Consider the following 10,167-nt stretch of genomic DNA (forward strand, 5'->3'; position numbering starts at 1 on the left):
CAAATAAAGACCCCTCGGTAGGCCAGACCAATAAGGAGTCATCGCTAGGCATACAGTGTCCTCGATAGCCAAGACCAAACAAGAGTACTATTTTTGACAAAACCAATAGCAACAATAAAGAGTCCTCGGTGGTAGGCATAAAGACCAATAACCAAAAAGCTCGTAGAGACAATAAAGAGTCCTCGGTGGTAGGCAAGACCAATAAAGAGTCCTCGGTAGGCAAGACCAATAAAGTGTTCTTGGTAGGCCAGACCAATAAAGACCTCTCGGTAGGCCAGACCAATAAGGAGTTATCGCTAGGCAAGATCAATAAAAAGTCCTCGGTAGGCAAGACCAATAAAGAGTCCTATATTAGCAAGACCAAAAAGAGTCCTATCTTAGCAAAACCAATAAAGTGTCATTGGTAGGCAAGACCAATAAAGACCCTTCGGTAGTTAAGACAAATAAAGTGTCCTTGATAGGCCAGACCCATAAAGACCCCTCGGAAAGCCAAACCAATAAAGAGTCCTCGGTAGGTAAGACCAATAAAGTGTCCTCGGTAGGCAAGACCAATATAGTGTCCTCGGTAGGCAAGACCAATGAAGTGTCCTCGGTAGGTAAGACCAATAAAGAGTCCTCGGTAGGCAAGACCAATAAAATGTCCTCGGTAGTGAAGACCAATAAAGTGTCCTTGGTAGGCCAGACCCATAAAGTGTCCTCGGTAGGCAAGACCAATAAAGTGTCCTCGGTAGGCAAGACCAATATAGTGTCCTCGGTAGGCAAGACCAATGAAGTGTCCTCGGTAGGCAAGACCAATAAAGTGTCCTCGGTAGTAAGACCAATGAAGTGTTCTTGGTAGGCCAGACCAATAAAGACCCCTCGGTAGGCAAGACCAATAAGGAGTCATCGCTAGGCATACAGTGTCCTCGATAGCCAAGACCAATAAAGAGTACTATCTTGACAAAATCAATAAAGAGTCCTCGCTAGGCAAGACCAATAAAGTGTCCTTGGTAAGCAAGACAAATAAAGACCCCTCGGTAGGCCAGACCAATAAGGAGTCATCGCTAGGCATACAGTGTCCTCGATAGCCAAGACCAATAAAGAGTACTATTTTGACAAAACCAATTAAGAGTCCTCGGTGGTAGGCAAGACCAATAAAGAGTCCTCGGTGGTAGGCAAGACCAATAAAGAGTCCTCGGTAGGCAAGACCAATAAAGTGTTCTTGGTAGGCCAGACCAATAAAGACCTCTCGGTAGGCCAGACCAATAAGGAGTTATCGCTAGGCAAGATCAATAAAAAGTCCTCGGTAGGCAAGACCAATAAAGTGTCCTTGGTAAGCAAGACAAATAAAGACCCTCGGTAGGCCAGACCAATAAGGAGTCATCGCTAGGCATACAGTGTCCTCGATAGCCAAGACCAATAAAGAGTACTATTTTGACAAACCAATTAAGAGTCCTCGGTGGTAGGCAAGACCAATAAAGAGTCCTCGGTGGTAGGCAAGACCAATAAAGAGTCCTCGGTAGGCAAGACCAATAAAGTGTTCTTGGTAGGCCAGACCAATAAAGACCTCTCGGTAGGCCAGACCAATAAGGAGTTATCGCTAGGCAAGATCAATAAAAAGTCCTCGGTAGGCAAGACCAATAAAGAGTCCTATATTGGCAAGACCAAAAAAGAGTCCTATCTTAGCAAAACCAATAAAGTGTCATTGGTAGGCAAGACTAATAAAGACCCTTCGGTAGTGAAGAACAATAAAGTGTCCTTGATAGGCCAGACCCATAAAGACCCCTCGGAAAGCCAAACCAATAAAGAGTCCTCGGTAGGTAAGACCAATAAAGTGTCCTCGGTAGGCAAGACCAATATAGTGTCCTCGGTAGGCAAGACCAATGAAGTGTCCTCGGTAGGTAAGACCAATAAAGAGTCCTCGGTAGGCAAGACCAATAAAATGTCCTCGGTAGTGAAGACCAATAAAGTGTCCTTGGTAGGCCAGACCCATAAAGTGTCCTCGGTAGGCAAGACCAATAAAGTGTCCTCGGTAGGCAAGACCAATATAGTGTCCTCGGTAGGCAAGACCAATGAAGTGTCCTCGGTAGGCAAGACCAATAAAGTGTCCTCGGTAGGCAAGACCAATAAAGTGTTCTTGGTAGGCCAGACCAATAAAGACCCCTCGGTAGGCAAGACCAATAAGGAGTCATCGCTAGGCATACAGTGTCCTCGATAGCCAAGACCAATAAAGAGTACTATCTTGACAAAATCAATAAAGAGTCCTCGCTAGGCAAGACCAATAAAGTGTCCTTGGTAAGCAAGACAAATAAAGACCCCTCGGTAGGCCAGACCAATAAGGAGTCATCGCTAGGCATACAGTGTCCTCGATAGCCAAGACCAATAAAGAGTACTATTTTGACAAAACCAATTAAGAGTCCTCGGTGGTAGGCAAGACCAATAAAGAGTCCTCGGTGGTAGGCAAGACCAATAAAGAGTCCTCGGTAGGCAAGACCAATAAAGTGTTCTTGGTAGGCCAGACCAATAAAGACCTCTCGGTAGGCCAGACCAATAAGGAGTTATCGCTAGGCAAGATCAATAAAAAGTCCTCGGTAGGCAAGACCAATAAAGAGTCCTATATTAGCAAGACCAAAAAGAGTCCTATCTTAGCAAAACCAATAAAGTGTCATTGGTAGGCAAGACCAATAAAGACCCTTCGGTAGTTAAGACAAATAAAGTGTCCTTAATAGGCCAGACCCATAAAGACCCCTCGGAAAGACCAATAAAGGTCCTCGGTAGGAAGACCAATAAAGTGTCCTCGGTAGGCAAGACCAATAAAGTGTCCTCGGTAGGCAAGACCAATAAAGTGTCCTCGGTAGGCAAGACCAATAAAGTGTCCTCGGTAGGCAAGACCAATAAAGTGTCCTCGGTAGGCAAGACCAATAAAGTGTCCTCGGTAGGCAAGACCAATAAAGTGTCCTCGGTAGGCAAGACCAATAAAGTGTCCTCGGTAGGCAAGACCAATATAGTGTCCTCGGTAGAAGACCAAGTGTCCCAATAAAGTGTCCTCGGTAGGCAAGACCAATAAAGTGTCCTCGGTAGGTAAGACCAATAAAGTGTCCTTGGTAGGCCAGACCAATAAAGTGTCCTCGGTAGGCAAGACCAATAAAGTGTCCTCGTAGGCAAGACCAGTGTCCTCGGTAGCCAAGACCAATAAAGAGTCCTCTTGACAAGACCAATAAAGAGTCCTCGTAGGCAAGACCAATAAAGTGTCCTCGGTAAGCAAGACAAATAAAGACCCCTCGGTAGGCAAGACCAATAAGAGTCTCGTAGGCAAGACCAATAAGTGTCCTCGATAGCAAGACCAAATAAGAGTACATCCTTGACAAAACCAATAAGAGTCCTCGGTGGTAGGCAAGACCAATAAAGAGTCCTCGGTGGTAGGCAAGACCAATAAAGAGTCCTCGGTAGGCAAGACCAATAAAGTGTTCTTGGTAGGCCAGACCAATAAAGACCTCTCGGTAGGCCAGACCAATAAGGAGTTATCGCTAGGCAAGATCAATAAAAAGTCCTCGGTAGGCAAGACCAATAAAGAGTCCTATATTAGCAAGACCAAAAAGAGTCCTATCTTAGCAAAACCAATAAAGTGTCATTGGTAGGCAAGACCAATAAAAGACCCTTCGGTAGTTAAGACAAATAAAGTGTCCTTGATAGGCCAGACCCATAAAGACCCCTCGGAAAGCCAAACCAATAAAGTGTCCTCGGTAGGCAAGACCAATTAAGTGTCCTCGGTAGGCAAGACCAATAAAGAGTCCTCGGTAGGCAAGACCAATAAAGAGTCCTCGGTAGGCAAGACCAATAAAGAGTCCTCGGTAGGCAAGACCAATATAGTGTCCTCGGTAGGCAAGACCAATATAGTGTCCTCGGTAGGCAAGACCAATATAGTGTCCTCGGTAGGCAAGACCAATATAGTGTCCTCGGTAGGCAAGACCAATAAAGTGTCCTCGGTAGGCAAGACCAATAAAAGTGTCCTCGGTAGGCAAGACCAATAAAGTGTCCTTGGTAGGCAAGACCAATAAAGACCCTGGGACCAATAAGTGGCAAGACCAATAAAGTGTCCTCGGTAGGCAAGACCAATAAAGTGTCCTCGGTAGGCAAGACCAATAAAGTGTCCTCGGTAGGCAAGACCAATAAAGTGTCCTCGGTAGGCAAGACCAATAAAGTGTCCTCGGTAGGCAAGACCAATAAAGTGTCCTCGGTAGGCAAGACCAATAAAGTGTCCTCGGTAGGCAAGACCAATAAAGAGTCCTCGGTAGGCAAGACCAATATAGTGTCCTCGGTAGGCAAGACCAGTAAAGTGTCCTCGGTAGGCAAGACCAATATAGTGTCCTCGGTAGGCAAGACCAATAAAGACCCTCGGTAGGCAAGACCAATGAAGAGTCCTATTATAGCAAGACCAAAAAGAGTACTATCTTAGCAAAACCAATAAAGTGTCATTGGTAGGCAAGACCAATAAAGACCCTTCGGTATTTAAGACGACAATAAAGTGTCCTTGATAGGCCAGACCATAAAGACCCCTCGGAAAGCCAAACCAATAAAGTGTCCTCGGTAGGCAAGACCAATAAAGCCTTCGGTAGGCAAGACCAACAAAGTGTCCTCGGTAGGCAAGACCAATAAAGTGTCCTCGGTAGGCAAGACCAATAAAGAGTCCTCGTAGGCAAGACCAATAAAGAGTCCTCGTTAGGCAAGACCAAAAAGACCCTTCGGTAGGCAAGACCAATAAAGTGTCCTCGGTAGGCAAGACAAATAAAGTGTCCTCGGTAGGTTAAGACCAATAAAGTGTCCTCGGTATGGCAAGACCAAATAAAGAGTCCTATCTTAGCAAGACCAATAAAGTGTCCTTGGTAGGCAAGACCAATAAAGTCCTTCGTAGGCAAGAACAATAAAGTGTCCTCGGTAGGCAAGACCAATAAAGACCCTCGGTAGGCAAGACCAATAAAGTGTCCTCGGTAGGCAAGACCAATAAAGTGTCCTCGGTAGGCAAGACCAATAAGTGTCCTCGGTAGGCAAGACCAAAAAAGAGTCCTCGGTAGGCAAGACCAATAAAGTGTCCTTGGTAGGCAAGACCAATAAAGAGTCCTCGGTAGTAAGACAATAAAGTGTCCTCGGTAGGCCAGACCAATAAAGAGTCCTCGGTAGGCAAGACCAATAAAGAGTCCTCGGTAGCAAGACCAATAAAGTGTCCTCGGTAGGCAAGACCAATAAAGAGTCCTCGGTAGGCAAGACCAATAAAGAGTCCTCGGTAGGCAAGACCAATAAAGTGTCCTCGGTAGGCAAGACCAATAAAGTGTCCTCGGTAGTCAAGACCAATAAAGAGTCCTCGGTAGGCAAGACCAATAAAGAGTCCTCGGTAGTCAAGACCAATAAAATGTCCTCGGTAGCAAGACAAATAAAGTGTCCTCGGTAGTCAAGACCAATAAAGAGTCCTCGGTAGTCAAGACCAATAAAGTGTCCTCGGTAGGCAAGACCAATAAAGAGTCCTCGGTAGGTCAAGACCAATAAAGAGTCCTCGGTAGGCAAGACCAATAAAGAGTCCTCGGTAGGCAAGACCAATAAAGAGTCCTATGGTAGGCAAGACCAATAAAGAGTCCTCGGTAGGCAAGACCAATAAAGTGTCCTCGGTAGGCAAGACCAATAAAGTGTCCTCGGTAGGCAAGACCAATAAAGTGTCCTCGGTAGGCAAGACCAATAAAGTGTCCTCGGTAGGCAAGACCAATAAAGTGTCCTCGGTAGGCAAGACCAATAAAGTGTCCTCGGTAGGCAAGACCAATAAAGTGTCCTCGGTAGGCAAGACCAATAAGTGTCCTCGGTAGGCAAGACCAATAAAGTGTCCTCGGTAGGCAAGACCAATATAGGTCCTCGGTAGGCAAGACCAATAAAGACCCTCGGTAGGCAAGACCAATATAGTGTCCTCGGTAGGCAAGACCAATATAGTGTCCTCGGTAGGCAAGACCAATAAAGCCTCGGTAGGCAAGACCAATAAAGAGTCCTATTATAGCAAGACCAAAAAGAGTACTATCTTAGCAAAACCAATAAAGTGTCCTTGGTAGGCAAGACCAATAAAGACCCTTCGGTAGTTAAGACCAATAAAGTGTCCTTGGTAGGCCAAGACCAATAAGAGTGTCCTCGGTAGGCAAGACCAATAAAGTGTCCTCGGTAGGCAAGACCAATAAAGTGTCCTCGGTAGGCAAGACCAATATAGTGTCCTCGGTAGTCAAGACCAATAAAGAGTCCTCGGTTGTGAAGAACAATTAAGTGTCCTCGATAGGCCAGATCCATAATGACCCCTCGGTAGGCCAGACCAATAAAGAGTCCTCGGTAGCAGACAATAAAGTTTCGGTAGGCAAGACAAATAAAGTGTCCTCGGTAGGCAAAACAAATAATGAACCTTCGGTAGTCAAGACCAATAAAGAGTCCTCGGTAGGCCAGACCAATAAAGAGTCCTCAGTAGCCAAGATCAATAAAATGTCCTCGGTACGCAAGACAAATAAAGTGTCCTCGGTAGCAAGACCAATAAATGTCCTCGGTAGGCAAGACCAATATAGTGTCCTCGGTAGGCAAGACCAATAAAGAACCCTCGGTAGTCAAGACCAATAAAGAGTCCTCGGTAGCAAGACCAATAAAGAGTCCTCGGTAGCCAAGACAATAAAATGTCCTCGGTACGCAAGACAAATAAAGTGTCCTCGGTAGGCCAAGACCAATAAAGAGTCCTCGGTAGGCAAGACCAATAAAGAGTCCTCGGTAGGCAAGACCAATAAAGAGTCCTCGGTAGGCAAGACCAATAAAGAGTCCTCGGTAGGCAAGACCAATATAGTGTCCTCGGTAGGCAAGACCAATAAGTGTCCTCGGTAGGCAAGACCAATATAGTGTCCTCGGTAGGCAAGACCAATATAGTGTCCTCGGTAGGCAAGACCAATAAAGTGTCCTCGGTAGGCAAGACCAATAAAGTGTCCTCGGTAGGCAAGACCAATAAAGTGTCCTCGGTAGGCAAGACCAATAAAGTGTCCTCGGTAGGCAAGACCAATAAAGTGTCCTCGGTAGGCAAGACCAATATAGTGTCCTCGGTAGGCAAGACCAATAAAGCCTGTCCTCGGTAGGCAAGACCATAAGTGTCCTCGTAGGCAAGACCAATAGTGTCCTCGGTAGGCAAGACCAATAAAGACCCTTCGGTAGGCAAGACCAATATAGTGTCCTCGGTAGGCAAGACCAATATAGTGTCCTCGGTAGGCAAGACCATAAGACCCCTCGGTAGGCAAGACCAATGAAGAGTCTATTATAGCAAGACCAAAAAGAGTACTATCTTAGCAAAACCAATAAAGTGTCATTGGTAGGCAAGACCAATAAAGACCCTTCGGTAGTTAAGACGAATAAAGTGTCCTTGATAGGCCAGACCCATAAAGACCCCTCGGAAAGCCAAACCAATAAAGAGTCCTCGGTAGGTAAGACCAATAAAGTGTCCTCGGTAGGCAAGACCAATATAGTGTCCTCGGTAGTCAAGACCAATAAAGAGTCCTCGGTTGTGAAGAACAATTAAGTGTCCTCGATAGGCCAGATCCATAAAGACCCCTCGGTAGGCCAGACCAATAAAGAGTCCTCGGTAGACAAGACAAATAAAGTGTCCTCGGTAGGCAAAACAAATAATGAACCTTCGGTAGTCAAGACCAATAAAGAGTCCTCGGTAGGCCAGACCAATAAAGAGTCCTCAGTAGCCAAGATCAATAAAATGTCCTCGGTACGCAAGACAAATAAAGTGTCCTCGGTAGTCAAGACCAATAAAGAGTCCTCGGTAGTCAAGACCAATAAAGAGTCCTCGGTAGTCAAGACCAATAAAGAGTCCTCGGTAGTCAAGACCAATAAAGAGTCCTCAGTAGCCAAGAACAATAAAATGTCCTCGGTACGCAAGACAAATTAAGTGTCCTCGGTAGGCCACACCGATTAAGAGTTCTCGGTAGGCAAGACCAATAAAGAGTCCTCGGTAGGCAAGACCAATAAAGAGTCCTATCTTGGCAAGGCCAATAAAGAGTCCTCGGTAGGCAAGACCAATAAAGAGTCCTCGGCAGGCAAGACCAATATAGTGTCCTCGGTAGGCAAGACCAATATAGTGTCCTCGGTAGGCCAGACCAATATAGTGTCCTCGGTAGGCAAGACCAATATAGTGTCCTCGGTAGGCAAGACCAATAAAGTGTCCTCGGTAGGCAAGACCAATATAGTGTCCTCGGTAGGCAAGACCAATAAAGTGTCCTCGGTAGGCAAGACCAATAAAGTGTCCTCGGTAGGCAAGACCAATAAAGTGTCCTCGGTAGGCAAGACCAATAAAGTGTCCTCGGTAGGCAAGACCAATAAAGTGTCCTCGGTAGGCAAGACCAATATAGTGTCCTCGGTAGGCAAGACCAATAAAGACCCTTCGGTAGGCAAGACCAATATAGTGTCCTCGGTAGGCAAGACCAATATAGTGTCCTCGGTAGGCAAGACCAATAAAGACCCCTCGGTAGGCAAGACCAATGAAGAGTCCTATTATAGCAAGACCAAAAAGAGTACTATCTTAGCAAAACCAATAAAGTGTCATTGGTAGGCAAGACCAATAAAGACCCTTCGGTAGTTAAGACGAATAAAGTGTCCTTGATAGGCCAGACCCATAAAGACCCCTCGGAAAGCCAAACCAATAAAGAGTCCTCGGTAGGTAAGACCAATAAAGTGTCCTCGGTAGGCAAGACCAATATAGTGTCCTCGGTAGTCAAGACCAATAAAGAGTCCTCGGTTGTGAAGAACAATTAAGTGTCCTCGATAGGTCAGATCCATAATGACCCCTCGGTAGGCCAGACCAATAAAGAGTTCTCGGTAGACAAGACAAATAAGGTGTCCTCGGTAGGCAAAACAAATAATGAACCTTCGGTAGTCAAGACCAATAAAGAGTCCTCGGTAGGCCAGACCAATAAAGAGTCCTCAGTAGCCAAGATCAATAAAATGTCCTCGGTACGCAAGACAAATAAAGTGTCCTCGGTAGTCAAGACCAATAAAGAGTCCTCGGTAGTCAAGACCAATAAAGAGTCCTCGGTAGTCAAGACCAATAAAGAGTCCTCAGTAGCCAAGAACAATAAAATGTCCTCGGTACGCAAGACAAATTAAGTGTCCTCGGTAGGCCACACCGATTAAGAGTTCTCGGTAGGCAAGACCAATAAAGAGTCCTATCTTGGCAAGGCCAATAAAGAGTCCTCGGTAGGCAAGACAAAATAAGACCCTTCGGTAGTCAAGACCAATAAAGAGCTCTCGCTAGGCCAGACCAATAAAGAGTCCTCGGTAGCCAAGATCAATAAATTGTTCACTGTGGGCAAGACCAATAAAGTGTCCTTTGTAGGCAAGACCAATAAAGTGTTCTCGGTGGTATGCAGGACCAAAGAGTCCTATATTGGCAAGACCAAAAAAAGAGTCCTATCTTAGCAAAACCAATAAAAATGTCATTGGTAGACCAGACCAATAAAGACCCTTCGGTAGGTCAGACCCATAAAGAGTCTTCGGTCAGACCCATAAAGAGTCTTCGGTAGGAAAGACCAATAAAGTGTCCTCGGCAGGCAAGGCCACTGAAGTGTCCTCGGTAGGCAAGACCAATATAGTGTCCTCGACAGGCAAGACCAGTAAAATGTCCTCGGTAGTGAAGACCAATAAAGTGTCCTTGGTAGGCCAGACCCATAAAGTGTCCTCGGTAGGCAAGACTAATAAAGTGTCCTCGGTAGGCAAGACCAATATAGTGCCCTCGGTAGGCAAGACCAATAAAGAGTTATCATTGATTACGACCAAGAAAGAGTTCTCGGTCGATAAGTCCAAGAAAGACATATCGGTCGACAAGACCAAGAAGGGGCACCCGATGGACTAGATTTTACCTTTCATCTGATAATAGAAGAATGACGAACCCTCACATATCAGAGTGATCCTTATACATGTTAAGAGATATTACTGTTTCTGAACCCGTCTTTTATGGACGATAATATTTTATGGTGGAAAGAGTAGTATACAGCAGCGTACTTTTGGGGACGTTACAACGCCGCATCATTAAGCACGAAAATAACATTTGATTTGTGTGATAAATATTAACTGCTTTAAATTACATCCTGGATGACTTTCATTAATTACTCCGTAATTGCATAGGATGCG

At 45.4% G+C, this 10,167-nt stretch overlaps 2 protein-coding genes across 2 annotated transcripts; both read left to right on the plus strand.

Moving 5' to 3' along the window:
- The first annotated feature begins 637 nt into the window (after positions 1 to 637).
- On the plus strand, positions 638 to 2,197 carry LOC138316777 (uncharacterized). Its single transcript, XM_069258433.1, has 2 exons — positions 638 to 785; positions 1,431 to 2,197. Exons 1-2 carry the CDS (start codon positions 638 to 640, stop codon positions 2,195 to 2,197), a joined length of 915 nt encoding a protein of 304 aa, XP_069114534.1.
- Positions 2,198 to 7,741: 5,544 nt separating this feature from the next.
- Positions 7,742 to 9,889, plus strand: LOC138316778 (uncharacterized). Its single transcript, XM_069258434.1, has 3 exons — positions 7,742 to 7,912; positions 8,812 to 9,126; positions 9,539 to 9,889. Exons 1-3 carry the CDS (start codon positions 7,742 to 7,744, stop codon positions 9,887 to 9,889), a joined length of 837 nt encoding a protein of 278 aa, XP_069114535.1.
- Positions 9,890 to 10,167: the final 278 nt, after the last annotated feature.

The sequence above is a fragment of the Argopecten irradians genome, chromosome 2 (genome assembly GCF_041381155.1).
Source record: "Argopecten irradians isolate NY chromosome 2, Ai_NY, whole genome shotgun sequence".
Taxonomy (NCBI): Eukaryota; Metazoa; Mollusca; class Bivalvia; order Pectinida; family Pectinidae; genus Argopecten; species Argopecten irradians.

Excerpts from the sequence above, each read along its gene's own strand:
- LOC138316777 (XM_069258433.1), top strand. The coding sequence starts at position 638 with ATGTCCTCGGTAGTGAAGACCAATAAAGTGTCCTTGGTAGGCCAGACC. Across the intron at positions 786-1,430 it reads CAATGAAGTGTCCTCGGTAG|AGTCCTCGGTGGTAGGCAAG; the intron begins GCAAGACCAATA and ends AAACCAATTAAG.
- LOC138316778 (XM_069258434.1), top strand. The coding sequence starts at position 7,742 with ATGTCCTCGGTACGCAAGACAAATAAAGTGTCCTCGGTAGTCAAGACC. Across the intron at positions 7,913-8,811 it reads AGAACAATAAAATGTCCTCG|ATCCATAATGACCCCTCGGT; the intron begins GTACGCAAGACA and ends TCGATAGGTCAG. Across the intron at positions 9,127-9,538 it reads AGAACAATAAAATGTCCTCG|ACCCATAAAGAGTCTTCGGT; the intron begins GTACGCAAGACA and ends GTCTTCGGTCAG.